Source organism: Pituophis catenifer, unplaced genomic scaffold (assembly GCF_029215685.1).
Source record: "Pituophis catenifer annectens isolate HBS135680 unplaced genomic scaffold, rPitCat1.0.hap2 SCAF_15, whole genome shotgun sequence".
Lineage (NCBI taxonomy): Eukaryota > Metazoa > Chordata > Lepidosauria > Squamata > Colubridae > Pituophis > Pituophis catenifer.
In genome coordinates this window covers 19,401,176-19,419,470 of record NW_027256895.1, presented here as the reverse complement: position 1 = coordinate 19,419,470, position 18,295 = coordinate 19,401,176, and the positions used below count along the sequence as shown (strand labels likewise).

Sequence of the window (18,295 nt, the reverse complement as noted above, 5' to 3'; positions counted from 1 at the left end):
TTAATTCACTCTTTTTATTAATTGTTCCCTTTTATTAAGATCTGGTCTAATTATAATGATGTAACATTTGGGGAAAAAGATAAAAGCCAGGAGCCCAGCACTAGAGGCCAAGATGGCAAAAATCTCCACAGCTATTGTGTATTTTCCTTTGGTGCTTATGTAGGCAGGGACAAAAGACAACCAGACACTGCAAAACACCAGCATGCTGAAAGTAATCGACTTGGTTTCCTGGAAAGTGTCTGGTAACTTCCTGGCTAGGAAAGCTGCAATAAAACTAATAAAGGCCAGGAAGCCCATAAAACCTAAAACACAATAAAACATTGCCACCGAACCTTCATTACATTCTATAATTATTTCACTATTTATGGACCTCACGTCAAAGTCTGGGAAGGGGGGAGAAATTCCAAGCCACGCCATACAAAAAGTACTTTGAATAAGAGAACAGGAGAGAACAATGGAAAGGGCCAGTCTTTGTCCAACCCACGTCCTCATCCTTGATCCTGGTTTGGTGGCCATGAAAGCAAGAACCACAGTGATGGTCTTGGCCAACATGCAAGAAACAGCCACGGAGAAGATGATCCCAAAAGCAGTCTGTCGAAGGAGACACGTCACCTTCATGGGCCGACCGATGAAAAGCAGAGAACAAAGGAAGGAGAGGAGGAGGGAGATAAGGAGGGTGTAGGAGAGGCTGCGGTTGTTGGCTTTGACGATGGGAGTGTTGTGGTACTTCAAGAAGATTCCTAACACAAAGGTTGTGATAAAAGAAAGCACAAGAGCTGATGTGGCTAAGCCTGTCGCCAACAAGTCTCCGTAAGATAGATAACTTACATGCTTTGGCATGCATAAATCCTGTTTATTGTTTGGATATTGATCTTCTGGGCATTGGAAGCAATCATCCATATCTGGAAAAAAAAATGTATTTATTTAAGTTAAAACACTACCAGAAAGCCCTTAGTATATTGCATGATATTATGGTGCCTCATTGATACAAATTATGCTACTATTAGATGAGTTCCAGTGGAATGACTTTTTTCTTGATAAAGAGTTCATACTAAAGAACACATATTATTATTATTAGATAGAAAGAAACTTTATTTCTTCCTTGACCACTAAAAAGACATCCAGTAAAAGAAACAAAGCAAAGTTCAACCCTTAGTATCAGTGAATTCTATCAACCTTTTGGGAGTGAAGGTTATGTTTAATATAGTAACATTTTGCTACTTTTAGACAGATAGATTATCTGTCTAAAAGCAGATTATCTGTTATCTAAGAAATAAAGAAATGCAAATTAGCAGAATGCCCTGTAAATTTAGATAAAACGGATAATCAATGTGTGGTGAATGTCCCTGTAGAACTGGCAGTGAATGGACCGTGGTTTCTGAGGCACCTACATAGTCTATCACAGGGGCAGTTTCAATTTTCATAATGAATATTTCTATATTTCTCATCTAAAACAGCTGAGGAGAACAGCATTCACCCTACACCATTTTAGACAAATGGTTATCCAACATCTTCTTAAAAACTTCCAGCGTTGGAACATTCACAGCTTCTGGAGGCAAGTTATTCCATGGATTATTTGGTGTAGATGTCATAAAATTTCTCCTTAGTTCTAAGTTGCTTTTCCCTTTGATTAGTTTCTACCCATTGCTTCTTGTCCTACCCTCTGGTGCTTTGGAGAATAGCTTGACTCCCTCTTCTTTGTGGCAGCCCCTGAGATATTGGGACACTGCTATCATGTCTCCTCTAGTCCTTCTTTTCATTATACTAGACATACCCAGTTCCTGCAACCGTTCTTCATATGTTTTAGCCTCCAGTCCCCTAATCATCCTAGTTGGTCTTCTCTACAGTCTTTTGAGAGTCTCCACATTTTTTTTTACATCATGGCGACCAAAACTGAATGCAGCATTCCAGTAAGAGTTGGAAGGGACCTTCTAACTCTATTCTCTAACTAAAGGTGATACACTTATGAGGTTATATTTCCCAATTCCCTTATTTCCCAATTCTTTTTCTTGTTGAATTGAGAAAATGGAGAAAACTCCTAGCCTCAACTAGCTCAAGTGTCCCTCTATTAAATGTTCCTCCCTCTCTGCCTCTCTTTTTTTTACCTGTCTGATCTGAGATCTTCCCCTTTGGACACGGAGTGCAACCATAGCAGCAAAATAATTTTCCTTCAATTTTGGTCTTCCTGTAACCTGAATGGCACTTCTCATTACAGAGTGAGAGGGGTCTTTCCTGTTCAAAATAATAATAAAAAGATAGTTTGCAATATAGAAAAGTTTTCAATTTTGTGACATTTGGAAGCAAAGAGGCAGAAAGAAAAACTAAGGTGTGTTAATTAAAAAAAAAAAAAAAAAACAACCACCCTGAAAATTAGATCACCAGATGTCATCAAACATAGAAGCAAAATTGGCTTCTAAAATTAGTTCGGAGAACCGGCAAATGCCACCTCTGGCTGGCCCCAGGGTAGACTGGTAATGGAGATTTTGCGATATCCTTCCCCTGGGGTGGGGAGGGAATGGAGATTTGCAGTATCCTTCCGCTGCCACGCCCACCAAGCCACACTACTCCCACCAACCCATGCCCACAGAACTGGTAGTAAAAAAATTGGATTTCACCACAGATTCAGATGCGTCTAGATGAAACAATCCTGAGGATATCATTTTATGACATTTCCCCTTTTAGCCAGCAGAATTGCTGACAAATAAATGGACCAATCTCATTCTTTGTTGACTTTAATAGTCATGTGGTTTTGAATTGCATTTATCTTTTGTTGATGTTGTTGTTGTTTATTTCTGCTTTTATTCCACTTCCACTCTAGCCTAAAGCTGGGAATTTCCACCAAGAGTAATTATGTGCCGCCAAGTACATGCACTCAAACAGCATTCTTCAAAATGAAAAAAGGTCTTCTGCAGTCACGACAGAAGCCTAAGGCTGAAAATCAAGCTTGTCAGATGTTCCATCTTTTCTATCCTGCTCTATGGAGTAGAGAGTTGGTCCCAGACAGAAAACCACTTGAAGACACTAGAAGCATTTCAAATGTGGATTTATAGACGGCTGTTACGTATAAGCAAGGATAACAAAATCACAAATCAGGAGGTGATAAGCCACCTGGGAAAGCCAAGGAAAATCATCAAAGCTATTAAAAAGCAAAAGTTCGAATATTTTGGACATGTGATGCGAACATCCTGAAAAAGACGGCAACTTTCACTTAATCCTCCAGGGAAAGATTGAAGGCAAACAAGGTGCAGGCAGAAGAAGAACATCATGGCTTCAAAACAGGGGTGAAATGTAAGATTTGTTACTACCAGTTCTGTGGGTGTTGCTTGGGGGGGGGCTGTAATGTGACTGGGTGTGCGTGGTCAATTTTTTTTTTAACTTTTCAAAGCATTTTTTCTAATGCTTTGAAAAGCATCTGCCGATCAGGCAACTCAGCTGGGATCATCAGAATGGCTTTTTAAAAAATACCTCTCTGCCGATCAGGCAACTCAGCTGGGATCGTAAGAGACTATTCAAAGCATTTTTTTTACCACCTCTTCGGCCAAGAGGTTGCAGAAAAAAATGCTTTGAAAGGCCTATGATGATCCCAGCTGAGCCGTGTGATCATCAGAGGCTTTTTTTTTACTTTTAAAAGCATTTTTTCCGTCGGACGAAGTTGTATAAAAATGCTTTTAAAAGTAAAAAAAAAAAAAAGCCGCTGATGATTGTGCAGCTCAGCTGGGCATGGGGGGGGGGGTGCAGGGATTTTTGCTACCGGTTCTCCGAACCACCCACTGCCATCACTACCGTGTCAGGTGATCTGGTCCGAACCGGGAGCATTTCACCCCTGCTTCAAAACCTAAGGGAGTGGGACTTCCGGCTTGGCTCCGCAGCGCCATTGACGGTCTTTTTAGACCGCCGCCCCCGCGATCCCGTTGAGCCGTTCTGACAGCGTTAATCAGCTGTCAAACGGCTTGAAAATCTCCCCTTTGGGAAAAGAAGGGGAGGAGAGCAGGTGGGTGAGGGTAGAGCTCCCCGAAAATCTCTGGATTAATTCCAGGGGTTAGGAGGGCGAGAGCTCCCCGTTCAGCCCACTGAAGCTCCGGATCCGGGGGGACTCTGTTTTTTTTACAGAGCTAGGCGTTGCGTCCAATTTCTGCTGTCAAACAGAAGATTAAATGATTTCAAAAAAGCAGGCGGAACAGAAGCAGGAGGACAAGCTTTTTGCAAGTATAATACTTAACTCCGGGGATACAATGTTTCTAATTGGATTTTCTGAGCTGGAAGTAAAGATGGCGTTTCTTTGTTGCGATTTTAAAAGTGAAAGTTAGAAAGGAAAGTCTTTGCTAATAGACTCGTGCTCAGAGACTGGCTTTAAGTTGCTGGAATAGATTTTGAAGAGCTGTTTGGGAAAAGATTATTTCGTTTGGTGATTTATAAAGAAATTGCTGAAAGCTGCTCAAAAGGATGGCTCTGACTTTATGATTTTATGGTTGTGGGAAGAAAGAAAATCTTTTAAAAATAAAATGGCTTCTAAGAAAGGAGATCTTGAAAGTGCTGGAAGCTATTTGGAGGTGTCAGAAATGAAACAGTTGTCTGATTTACAGAGTTATAAGCATTTTGATGCAGAATTTACAGAATTTATAAAAGAAGCCATGAATAATCATACTGCAGCTATAAGTAATCAAATAGCTATTCTTAAAGGGATAACAACAGAAATGACTGAGGAGACAAAAACAAGTACGGAGCATGATGACAATTCAGGAGATATTCTGATTGCAGCAGAGAAGGTGGAAGAATCTTCTCAAGAATTTTCGAGCTTATTCTCTGCTCTTTTCGGAAAAATTGATAGAATCTTTCAAAATTATGACTTGGTTTGGAAAAAAGTAGTAAATGATCAGACTTTCGAAGTTTCAGAAGATGAAGGAGATTTGCCAGTGGCATTTATACATTTAATAGAAAAGAAACAACTGAACTTTTTTTCACAAACTCTTGACAAACTTTGGTCTTACAGACAAAGGAATGAACTGATTTATATAAGCAAGAAGAGGCGATTTGGGGGCTCTAAATCAGAGGAAATTTTCTCAAAAAGGGGACAATCTTTGCAGTTACATCAACCTCAAATTAAAATGAAAAACCTCCTCAAAATAGAAGTAGGAGGGATGCAGAAAGACTGGAAAAAATATAAAAAGAAAGCAAGAATGGAAGATTAACCTTTTCTTTTGGCTTTGCAGTTGTTCTACTCATGGTTAAAAATGATTATGTTTTAGGTGTTATAACTACTGAGGGGGAAAAAGTATAAAGTTAAATATTGATTTTTAAATATGTTGATTAATCCTTTTTGGTTTTCTAGTTTATGTATTAATGGTTAATTATGTTGATGATTATCTTTTAAAATTTTAAAAGTTGGAGGGAGGAATAATGAAGGGGGGAAATTTAGAAACTTAAAAAATGTAGAAATTTAATTTGTGAATACCTAAGGTTTATTTTTTGTTATGAGATTTCAAAATATCTGAACTTTGAGAAAAGTAGGAGGGGGAAAAATGTTTTTGCAAATCAATTGAATACTTTACTGATATATTAAGAGAATTTTTAAGGTTTGAATGTTTAATATTTGTTAATGGTTTTAAAACTCTTAGAGTTATTGGATTACATGCTACTTTGAGTCTATAAAAAGGGAGGTTGATGAAATTGTAAAAGGGGAGTTAAGGGGTCTTGGGAGTTATTAAATCTTGCAGTTAGCTAGTTTATTTTAGCGAATGTTTGGTGAAATCTATGCCCTGTTTTTGTTCTGGGAAGTCGGGGGTGGGGGGTGGTGAGGAGGGGTTGAAGATTGAGTTTACCAAGGATTGATTTTTTTTTCTTTTTCTTGATGATAGTTTGAATGATTGTTTATATTGTATACTTGTTTGATCAGAAAATAAAAACTTTTTATTAAAAAAAAAAAACCTAAGGGAGTGGTTTGGACAAAATTCAGCAGCACTTTTTCATGGGGCTGTTGACAAAAATAGGATTGCAACATGATTGCCAATGTCCGATGATGGATAAGGCACAAGAAGAAGAAGAAGTACAGTTGACAAGATTGACAATTAACATCTTTAACTGCCTAAAAAAGCAATGTTGCAGTCTCAATATGCAATTTGGAAAAAGTCAAAACTAATAGAAACCATTCCAGAAAGCATAGGTATGTACTTTCTACAATCATCCAGATAGAGTTAACTTGGATTAGGGAAAAAGAATTGAATCTCTCCAAGATGCCTTTGTGTTCAATAGAAATGTCTCCATAGCTGACAGTGATTTTAAAATCCATAGCAATCATTAAGAAATGAGTCTGGGATTTTTGATAGTCCTTAACATTTCTAGAAAGGATGCTCATCATCCAGTTGAGACAAAAGGATTGGTATTTGCTCACTTCAGCCGTATGTTTATACAATCATTGATTATTAAGTTTAGATGCAGAAAAAAAATGCAAATAAGGGATCCTTAGAGCTCTCTGAGCTTGCTTGTTTTCTTGCAGATGTTTCATTACGCAAACTAGGTAACATTCCTCCCTCTATGTATAGGATGTAATGACCAAGGACCTGTCATATCAACCCTGAGCTGCAAGTATTCTCTTTTATTGTCTATGGAGATTCTCAGTCAGCCATGTTATGAGTGTCCCAAAGGTGCTTTTTCAAGAGGCAAGTGGCCCTTCTGGTTTTTCTTTGAAGATGTTTCCCTTCTCATCCAAGAAGCTTCTTGAGCTTCATAGGATATTTCTTGTGGTGATGAAATAAATGAAAATTAACATCTAAACTGTCCAGCCTTCTTAAAGCTAAAGGTGTAAAAATCTGATAATAAATTACTGCTACTGGAAATGTTAAATCATAGCTAATTAAACTGTCCAAGTATTATTTGCTTTAATAAATTAATATTTTTTTAAATATTTATTTTTTCTGGAGTATTGGAGAGAAAGGAATTAGGCAATATTAAAATTGTTGCTATACAGTAGGTTATCTAAAAGCAAATGTTAAAGAAGTAGTCAGAAGTGGACATTTCTTCAGAATGAAGGGAAGACAATATAAGCACTTTGTAATGAGGTATGAACCTGAAAATCATGACTCATTGTAATAAAATTGAACCAAGCCATAATGAAATAAGATGACTCTCACCTGATTAAACCGGTTGGGCCAAATGATCTTCTCTTCAGAAATAGTCAATGGTTCATCAGAGAATGTTCCTGGATCTATCCTTCCAACTTTGACTCTAAGAAATGTCTGATTTGGAAATGTGATCCAGTTTATAATATCAAATCCTGCAAATATTTCCCCATTGCTATCAAAGGAAATCTCACCAGTATTGCTATTAAATGATATACTCTGCAGAAAATGGTGAAGCTTTAAAAACACAAGATAAAAAGGGTACAAAGGTAAGAATGCATTTTAATAAATCAGCATCCATACTGTAATTAATTGCCCCTCAAAACGCTACTATAATGTAAACAAAGCAATTCAGCAAATAAAACATTTTATACACTGCTAGTAAAGTATTTAGAAATAACCATTACTATATGATTCCACTGAAAGCTTCCATATATTACTACGAAGGCCTATAAACTAGGCAACTATATATTTTATTATGAATGAATGCCGTATCACAAAGAAAAGTCAAAAAGATAAACCATGTTCTCTATATCATAGAAATTGCCAAGTTTGTATTTGCTAGGATAAAATTGCATTTTATTTATTTTTCAGTGCAAAATAAGGATGTAATTTTAATTAATCCAGGAGCCTGGATAGCTCAACAGACTAAGCACTGTAATTTAACACCAGCTGTCTGCAATTAAAGTAAGATCGAATCTCGCCAGGCTCAAGGTTGACTCAGCCTTCCATCCTTTTTAAGGTAGGTAAATTGAGGACCCAGTTTGTGGGGGCAATAAGCTGACTTTGTATAAAAATATACAAAAGTATGAAGGCTATTGCTTAACGCACTGTAAGCCGCCCTGAGTCTCTGGAGAAGGGTGGCATATAAATCAAATTTTTAAAAAAATATTTCTGATCATTCACCATAAATGGAGGGAGTGGTACGGTGGCCTAGAGGTGGAGCTCTCGCCTCAAAATCAAGAGGCTGTGAGTTCAATCCTAGGTAGAGGCAGATATTTCTCTCTCTGGGCACAATGAGAATATATCTGCTGAACAAAACTCTGCATTGGTGACAAGTAGGGCATCCAGCCAGTAAATACTCTGCTCACTCCATTCAGTTGCCCAGATTCCACCCCACAAGGGATTATGGGGTCATTAAAAGAAGATGATTCACCATAAATGGATAATTTGATGATGAGCCCAACAAATAGAATAACAATATTTATAGTTATAAGTTAGATTCTCTGTTCGTTTTCGGTTATATTTTGTTGAATTTTCTCTATTTTCTCATCTATATTTCTAATCTCATCTTTAATTTCCCCTACATCCAATCACATTTGTTCATGGTTCCTTTTGGTTTCATCATGATTCAGGGTCATCTTATCTTCCATCCTTTTCATTCCCTCCTGGATCATTGCAAGGGCAGCTTGAATGTTTTGGATACCTATGTTAGTCCTTTCTTTATCTGTTGTTTCCCCTGTCTTCTGCTGAACCGGGGAAGCCACCAATAGTGTTTGGGTTGGAGATATTTTCTTGGTTGATTTAATAGTAGTTGGTATGCTTGAGGTTGCCATATCTATTATGCTTATTATTTTTGCCCACAATTTCATAAAATTGTCACATATAATGTTTATAACCTGGATGCAGGATTATTTTTACAAGGTTTTTTCAGAATATTTCTAATTAATAATACGATATTGGGAAAAGAGCAAAAAGGAAAGCAGGGGGGGGGGAAGCAAGAGAAGGGGGGAACAACGGGGAAAATGTAAGCTTCTAACAATTCATTAATTACCTTATTCTTCAATTACTTACAGAATCAAATGTATTTTATTATAATAGTTCTAAAATAGTATCAATATCAGTTTAATTATTATAGTTCTATCTAATTATTTAAATTAATTTACTGTATATGAATAAATTGATTAAATATAATTAAAGATAATATACTATAATTGTTTGATTAATTTTGAATAGACAAATTAGACAAACTACTTAAGAGAAAAACTAATAAGTTATTAAAGGTTATTTTCCGGGTCTAGTATCTTATGATATATAGTAGAATAAACTTAAATCGTACCAAGTGTATATATATTGTCCATTAACTATAGTCTTTTATCTTTCTTGGTGTTATGTAAACTTCTCTTTCTTCCAACCAAATACGGTTCCAAAGGTCTGAATCACCCTGTTCACTTTGATTATTCCACCATCCAATTTAATCTATAGTCCTCTGTGTTCCTTTTATTTGAATCCACATCCGGTCCCAATGGTGTAATGTTATATCCTCTATTTAAGTCCTTATCGTCTGGTTCATCAGCTATTAGTCAATATTTAAATTGTTCAATCCAAACAGTTCAGTCTCTGGTAGTCAAATAATCAAAGTCCCTCACACTTTGTATCAGTTTTGTATCCTAATCTTCGCAAGAAGTATCACTAAAAGATAGTTTGTACAAATCCACTCCAATCAATTTTACCGGAGTTTGTCCCAACTCTCCGCACTCTCCCACAAACTTTTTCTTTCTCGAATTATCTAATTCAATCCACTCTGACAACTCCACATCAGTAAAATCCAATACGATCAGTTTGTAAAGATCCGTCCAGGTTCCGCTCCTCTCCTCCGATCTCCAGCACTCCACGCTGCACACGCTCTCTCCGCTCACTCCGATGCTGCACGGTCCGTTCTTATTTTATTTTTTATCCAATTCTCTCCACTCAATCCAGTCCACATTTATAAGATCCAATACTAATATCCAAGTCTTTTTAAATTATTCTCTATTCTCGTCGCAGTATTCTTAGGAATTGCCTCCTTCCGCTCTTCCGCTCTCACTGTACACTCAGCTGTTCGGATTTTTGTGCTGTCACTTTGCTTTCAAAATGGCTCCGTTCCGATCTATCTTCCATCGCCGCTTATCCTCTTTCTTTTTTCAGGTTTCTCCTCCACCAGCGCTGCTTCTTACTATCAGGTAGTTTTTTGGGTTTTTCTAGATAATAGTCTTCTGTTGATGACCTCTTATAGTTTTCAATCTTCACTTCCCTCTTATACAGTTATCAGTGCCTCCGGCCAGCCCCGTAAGGCTGGTTTTTCCTCACTCTGGATTAAGGGCTTTATCTTGTACCTTCGGAGAAGTTGCGATCTCCTCCGAGGTCCTGAGATGTTCCCCTTTAAACTATTGATCACTACGAGATCAATAGCGCCTGTTTCGGCTCCAGATGCGGGATTGTTAGGGACTCAGGAGCGGAGCATCGCCCCTTTCGTCCCTAACGCGCTGAGATCACTGCCGAAATATAACCGAAAATGAACAGAGAATCCACAAAGTTGAGGAAAAGGCGGAAACCACAGCTACCAGGTTGGAACAGATGGAGAATCAACAAGCGACAAGGAGTCGAGACACAGAAGATGCATTGACATTTCTTGAAATGGAAAAGGCATCTTTCTACTTAAGATTTCAAAATATAGAAGAACAGAGAGATGAAGACTTGGGCGAAATTATGGTTGGAATCTTGGCAGAGGCGACACATAAAGATAAAGATGAAATAAGAGGTGGTATCGATGAAATTTACAGGGCTTCACAAACTATGCCAGAAGAAACAAACTCCCTAAAGAAGTACACATCAGATTTACGAAAAAACATTGAAAGAAGAAATATACCGAAAGATGAGAGAGGAGACAGTTATGTACAAAGGGAGGGAAGTTCTAACGCTAAAAGAAGTACCGAGAAGGGCCAGGGATAGGAGAAGAGAATATAACTTCTTAACCCGACAGTTAAATAAACTCAAGATAAAATTTAGATGGCTTATACCAGAAGGAGTACTCATTTCTTGGGAAGGAAGAAAATTTTGAATCGACACCATAGAAAAAGCCCAGGACTTCGCAGATCAACATTTAGGATATGAAGGAGAACAGGAGAGCAGAGGAGGCAGAGAAGATTCAAACCCCAGTGACCAAGAAGAGCAACCAACAAACAAGGAGGATAAGGAACGGAAGAAGGGAAAGCTGGGGAAGGAGGAAATGACGGGGATTACACAAAGAGTCACAAGAAACACAACAAAACTTAAAATAACAGACAAATAAACAATACCAGGAATGGAAGAAGAACTAAAACTCATTTCTATAAATATAAATGGTCTAAACTCACCAAGCAAAAGACATCAGATATTCACTAAACTGCAAAAATTAGGAGCAGATATAATCACGTTACAAGAGGTACACATAAAAAAACAACAGAAAAAAATACTCGAAAATAAAAAAATTAGGAGTAATGTACACATCCTTAGGCGACTGTAAAAAAAGGGGAGTGGTAATATATGTTAGAGACCATATAAGAACAAAGCCAATATATGTGGACAAAGAGGGTCGAGTCTTAATAATAGAAGTAAAACTGGAAACAAAAATAATACTGTTAGTAGCCATCTACGCTCCAAATGGAAACCAAATAGATTTTTATAAAAAATTACACGATAAATTAAAAGAGTTGGATTATGAAAACATCTGCATTGTCGGAGATTTTAATGCAATTGTCAACACATGAGAAGACTACTACAGTAACAGGAAGAATAAGATCAAAAGGAAGACACTGCCACAAACATTTAAGAATTTGGTACAAGAAATGAGTCTACATGACACTTGGCGAGAATTAAATACTACAACCAAACAGTACACATACTTTTCTGGCCCACATCAATCGTGGTCAAGATTGGATATGGCTTGGATGACACCCCAACTAAGTAAAGAAACACACGACGTAGAAATTATGCCTAACATATGGGCCGACCACAACCCCATTAAAATAATTTGGAAAGGCTCCCGAAAACAAAAAAGATGGAAAATGGACACAAGTATTATAAAGGAAAAAGATTATCTACAAATGATAGAAAAGGAGATTAAGATATTTTTCCAAATTAACACAAAGGACCAAACGTCGTTACAAAATTTATGGGACACGACGAAAGCATATATTAGGGGATTAACCATTGCATATGTGGCAAAAAGAAAAAAAGAGAAACAAAGAATCAGGAATGACTTATTGGAAGAAATCAAGATAGAGGAAACTAAATTACAACAGCACCCTAATAATAAGATAGCACAGCAAAAACTTAATTTGGCTAAACACAAATTGAATTTGACTACAAAAGTTGATTTGGCACAAAAAATAAAAATGGCAAAACAGACCAACTTTGAACATGCAAACAAAACTGGACGCTGGTTAGCTCATAAATTAAAAAAGCAAACAGACAAAAGAATTATACACCAACTCCAAGACGAAACAGGAAATTTATTCCACACACACGTAGATAAGAAAAACATAGTCAAAACATTCTTTCAGAATCTCTATCGGCAGGAAGATGTCCCGGAAGACCAAATTCGAAAATATCTTAGTAAAGTGAATATTACACAATTCGAAGAAGAGCATAGAGAAACCCTGAACCGCCCCATAACAATGATTGAATTGACTGAAGCTCACAAAAAACAAAAGAACAATAAAACTCCAGGACCAGATGGAATTCCTACTGAATTTTATAAACACTCCCAACAAGAAATAGACGAAATATTGCTAAAAGTCTTCAACGCAGCATTATTGACAGCTGAAATCCCAAAATCATGGACAGAAACCATTATTACATTAATACACAAAGAAGATTTAGATCCGACCCAAGTTAGAAATTACAGACCCATTTCATTACTCAATGTGGACTACAAACTATTCATGCCAATATTAGCGCAGAGACTTAAAACAATAATTCATAAATACATACATACAGACCAAAACGGCTTTATACCCAGGAGGCAGATTAAAAATAATTTGAGAACGATTATAGATATACTGGAATATTACGATAAGAAGATAGACAAGGAAATAGCTTTAATATCTCTCGATGCCCAGAAGGCCTTTGACAATTTAAATTGGTCCTTCCTTACAACACAACTTGAATTAATGAATTGCGGAGAGAAATTCCTTAAATTGATAAGAAAGATTTACTCCTGTCAAACAGCCAAAATTGCAATAAATGGTGACATGACACAAACTTTTGACATTCAGAAAGGAGTACGACAAAGTTGCCCCATGTCACCTCTATTATTTATAATCGCACTGGAAGTTTTATTAACGGAAATCAGGAAGGAGGAAGATGTAGAAGGCCTTAAGATCTGGGGAGAGGAGTATAAATTACTTGCCTTTGCAGACGATGTGATTTTCATACTGGAAAACCCAATACGATCTGGAACCAGGTTGATGACAATGATAGAGGAATACGGGGAAGTTGCGGGCCTCAAAATAAATAAGCAGAAGACGAAAGTATTGACGAAAAATATGACCCAAACACAGCAGTTGAAATTAGAACAAGAATTAGGACTTCAAATAGTAAAGAAAATAAAATACCTAGGTATTTGGTTGACAGCAAAAGCAATTACAATCAAAGAAGATAATTATACCAAATTGTTAAAACAAATCAAAAAAGACTTGGAAATTTGGAGTAGATTACAACTCTCATTGATGGGCAGAATTGCCTCAATAAAAATGAATATATTACCAAGAGTACTATATTTATATCAAGTGATACCAATACACCCTGGAAGAGATTTCTTTAAGAACCTCAATAAAACAACAATGAATTACATATGGCAGGGAAAGAAAGCCAGAATTAAAATCAAAGCCCTACAGGATTCACGAGACAAAGGAGGCCTAGCAATACCAGATTGGGAACTCTACTACAAGGCATCAGGACTGACCTGGATTAAAGAATGGATGAAACTGGACAACAAAAGAACTTTATATTTAGAAGGCTTTGACTTAATAAGAGGATGGCACGCTTTCCTATGGGACAGATCGGATAAACGACACATGTACTTCCAACGTCATATAATTCGAGCTTCATTATTCAAGATCTGGCAGGATATTAAGAGAACTCACTATACTAAAATACCAAAATGGTGGTCCCCGATGGAAGCATTGATATACCCGAACACTCTCGAAATAGGAAAAATGATACGGTACCAAGACTTATTGAATCATGAAGGCGAACTTATCCCAAGACAGCAACTCCAAAACTTCGGCATAAATATCGATTGGTGGCCCTATACTCAAATACACTCAAGACACATAGCAGATAAAAAGCAATATGGAATCTCGAATAATTTGAACGAATTGGACAAGATTTTACAAGGCCCAGAACAAAAGATGATAACCAAATTATATAACTACCTTCTCAGATATAAATTATTGGACGAAACAGTAAAAGAAAATATGATAAGGTGGGCCAGGGACATAGGGCACAACATTCAATTGGCAAACTGGGAGAAATTGTGGAAACAGAACATCAAAATGACAAGAGCCATACCCTACAAAGAAAACCTCATAAAAATGTTTTACAGATGGCACTTAGCACCAGCCAGATTAGCCAAAATATACCCGAACTTCCACACTGGCCAGATTAGCCAAAATATACCCGAACTTCCACACTGTTGGAAGTGCAAAACAAAAAAGGGGACATACTACCATGCCTGGTGGAAATGTACAAAGGCCCAACAATACTGGAAGGACATAAAGGAAATTATTGAAGAAATAATAAATCAACAAGTAGAAAACACTCCAGAATTTTTTTTATTCGGAATGATAACAACACAACACAACAAAGAGACAAAATACCTCATCATACACATTTTGACAGCAGCACGGTTACTGTTTGCGCAAAATTGGAAATCAGACCAACTCCCAACCAAAGACAAACTAATCTCAAAGATAACAGAGTGTGCCGAAATGGATAGACTGACACTAGAACTCCAGTATAAAGAAGAAAGTGAATTCTATCTTGTGTGGCACCAGTGGTATCAATGGCTGGAAAAGAAAATCAGTACAAATATAGATGAAAGAGAATAGGGTAGGAAAATTAAAACCGGAAATGAATAAAGAGGAGATGCAAGATTATTTCTAATTTAAAACACCTGAATTGACAATGTATCATTTATATATTAATTTATAAAGCAATATATATTCTGATGATGATCACAACATATATGTCAAGTAGGGTGTGGGTAGGTTGGTGGTGGGAATTTGTTTGTCTTTGTAGTGTCTTTGTATTTTTTGTACTGTCTTTATATCTTTGTTTAAAATTCAATAAAAAAAATATAGTTATAAGTTAGAGCAGTCAAATGCTCTAACTTAAAAGCAAAAAGCTTTTAGCTAAAGCAAAAGAAAAAGCAAAAAAATATAAATCTTATTGTGTAGAAAGCAAAGCACAATGTATAAAACATATGGTATGAAACTGGTGCTCACCAAACACATTGTAATCATCACTTGAAAAATATACACGTAGACAGTCATAAGTATTGGAATTGACTAAAAGCTGAATTTATATGTGATTGGCTCGAGGATGAAAAATCTGACATTGAAGCAATGCAGTCAAATTTTCTAAACAGTACATGCTACAAGTTAAGATAACTGAAGATAAAGCAAAATAAAAATTACATTATCACATAGAAAGCAAAGCGCACACACAACTGGTGATCATCCAATACATTGTGACCAGGACTGGTATTCAGCCAGTTCAGACTGGTTCAGGCTAAACCGGTACTGGCGACCTGAGGGTTTGCTATGCCCTGGCGCTAAACCGTCCTATTTAGCCACGTTTTCTAAGCCACGTGCATGTGTGCAAGCGAGCAAACCAGTGGTGAGTTCCTCCTGGTTCTGCCCGGTTCCGCCGAATCTGTAGCGGTGACGATATGACATCACCAAACCTGTTCTGCCCCCCTGCTTCTCCGCCCCCCCCCCCCCGCTCTGCAAGCAGTTAAAAGCCTGGTAGACCAGTACCTCTGCTAAATCCTAAATAATTCTCACATGACCATCAAGCCACGCCCAGAAAATAAGCCACGCCCACAGAACAGTAGTAAAAACTTTTAGAACTCACCCCTGGGGCAAACCGGTGGTAAAATCATGTGAAACCCATCCGTGATGGTGACTATTGCTTGCAAAACATGCAGCTGGATCAATCACAAATATCAGAATTTAATAAAAGCTGAAAATAGATCTGATAGGCTTAAAGGATGGGGGGAAAAAAAGGCCGATAGACAACTTTGCAACTGAATCAATGAACTGTATCTGCTGAGATGTTCTAAGTAGTCTGCAGTACTCACCTTCCATGACTCTTGATTGAGGACTTTCTGCCTCCTTGTTGTCCTTTGCCAGACTTGGGAAGAATACAGACTCTGCAAAGCATGTGCAATTGTATAGACAGCAGTGTAGACACTGTAGCTGTGAGCAGTCATGCTGGTTTCAAACACAGTCATGGGGAGGCTCTCAAGTTTCTCCTCCCCAGTGCAGAGAGTCTCATCCTCTTCCTCTATAGAAGTCATTGGGAACATACAATTAAACATCTGTTCCCAGAATTCTTTTAAAAAGCTGTCTTCTTTATCCAAAACTGGGTTTCTCATCTGAACAAAGTTTTGGAACCCTGATACCTCCACTGATTGCACTGAAAGGGACAGAGCTCCATGCATGAAATTAATGTCCCAACTCCTTTGAAAGAGAACTGATGAGAAGTCAACATCTGCTGTCATCACCCAGATTTTTGTACCATAACCTAGATTACTAAACTCCAACAGGTTGAGTAAAAACCTTATGTTTAATATACTCTGAAATTCCCCGTGGAGCAACACGATGTTAGTTGTGCTGTTGAAAACTGTGTTTAAAATGGCATGGGATCTGTGAACAGTTTTTTCATCTTCGCTGAGAAAGCCAGCTGGTATTTTTTCTATAAATTCAAAGCAGACCCCTTTTTGGGAAAACATAGGAAGAATATTCCTCCATAAAATATCTGCTATGTTGCCAATGTTAAGGAAAAATACCCTGATCCAGGTCCAGCCGAAATGCAGAAGAATCTGGAGAAGTCCTTGGTACTGACTAATTGCATTTGGGAGCATCCAGTAGAAGAAACGAGATGGAGTTTGGGTCTTGACCTCTAGAGCAGAGCTATATGCAACCTAAAGGAAACAAGGAAACCAGAAAGGTTTAATGTATGGGACCTGTGACTTTTTAAAATTAATATTCATTATTTTAATTAATATTATTTGTGAATAGAATAGAATAGAATAGAATAGAATAGAATAGAATAGAATAGAATAGAATAGAATAGAATAGAATAGAATTCTTTATTTGCCAAGTGTGATTGGACACACAAGGAATTTGTCTTCAGTGTGTAAATTCTCAGTGTACATAAAAGATATAAGTGATAAATCATGATCATTTAGATCTTTAAATGACATTCATTCATTTTATGAATGTATTTTATGTCTGCTAAATATATAAGAATAGTAATAAAATATTAGAGAGACAAGATATCTAATGAAATATTTGAAAAGTCATAGGTTTAAAAACTAAGCATGTGTTTTCACCAAAAGAAAAACTCACTTGTACAAACTTGTAAGGTGTCACGATGGTAGCCATATCAAGAAAAGCAACAGGACTTGGTCCTCCAATGACAGCTATCAGATTATTTTGGAGATGACATTTATAGTTAGGGATGAATGCATCTGAAGCGAAGAGGAGCTCCATTGAAGCTTTGTAAGTATGTTTGGGACTAAAATAGTCATTGTAGATGTTGAAGCCTAAGGTCATGTTAGCTAAGATGAGAGGACTCTGATTAATCTCTTTCACAGCAAAAACCAAAGCCAAAATGTGTTGATAGCTCTGAGTCAGCAATCTGCAAAACAAATAAATAGAAAATTACTGTATTGCCATTGGCATTTCAGAACTGTTAAGAAGGAGAGATTCTTCTCTAATAAATTGCTAAGGTACAATACATATATTAATAGAGAAAGATTGAAACATAGCTTTTAAAAAAAGAAAACAGAAAACTTGCTCCCAATTTTAAAACACACAACTGCTTACACATGATCCAAAAGCATGTCCTGGAATGGATGTCTTCTGTACTGTAATATGCTCATATAAATGAAAGACTGTGAGAAAATGCCACCAAGAATCTGGTCTCCTGGCTGATGATATTTAAGAAGGTTAGTAAGAGGCTGGGTCTGGGAGCATTTTGACACTGGCACTCTGCAGACACTCTTAGGAAGGGGCACTAATACCAATAATCTGAATATTACGATCATGAACGAAAATCTCCCCATAAAAGAATATTTCTCCATCTGGCCCATTAATGCTGAGATAACTTTTTCTTAGATTCTAAATCATGTCTTATTAGTCTGGTAA

The 18,295-nt window shown here is 37.0% G+C and overlaps 1 protein-coding gene across 1 annotated transcript; it reads right to left on the bottom strand.

Annotated features, from left to right (window-relative positions):
- Positions 1-18,195, bottom strand: LOC139324536 (vomeronasal type-2 receptor 26-like). The gene is made up of 6 exons (XM_070954248.1): positions 17,975-18,195; positions 17,495-17,786; positions 16,222-17,067; positions 7,128-7,352; positions 2,106-2,232; positions 1-902 (listed from the first exon to the last, which is right to left on the bottom strand). The coding sequence occupies exons 1-6, from the start codon at positions 18,193-18,195 to the stop codon at positions 1-3; spliced, it is 2,613 nt and encodes an 870-aa protein (XP_070810349.1).
- Positions 18,196-18,295: the final 100 nt, after the last annotated feature.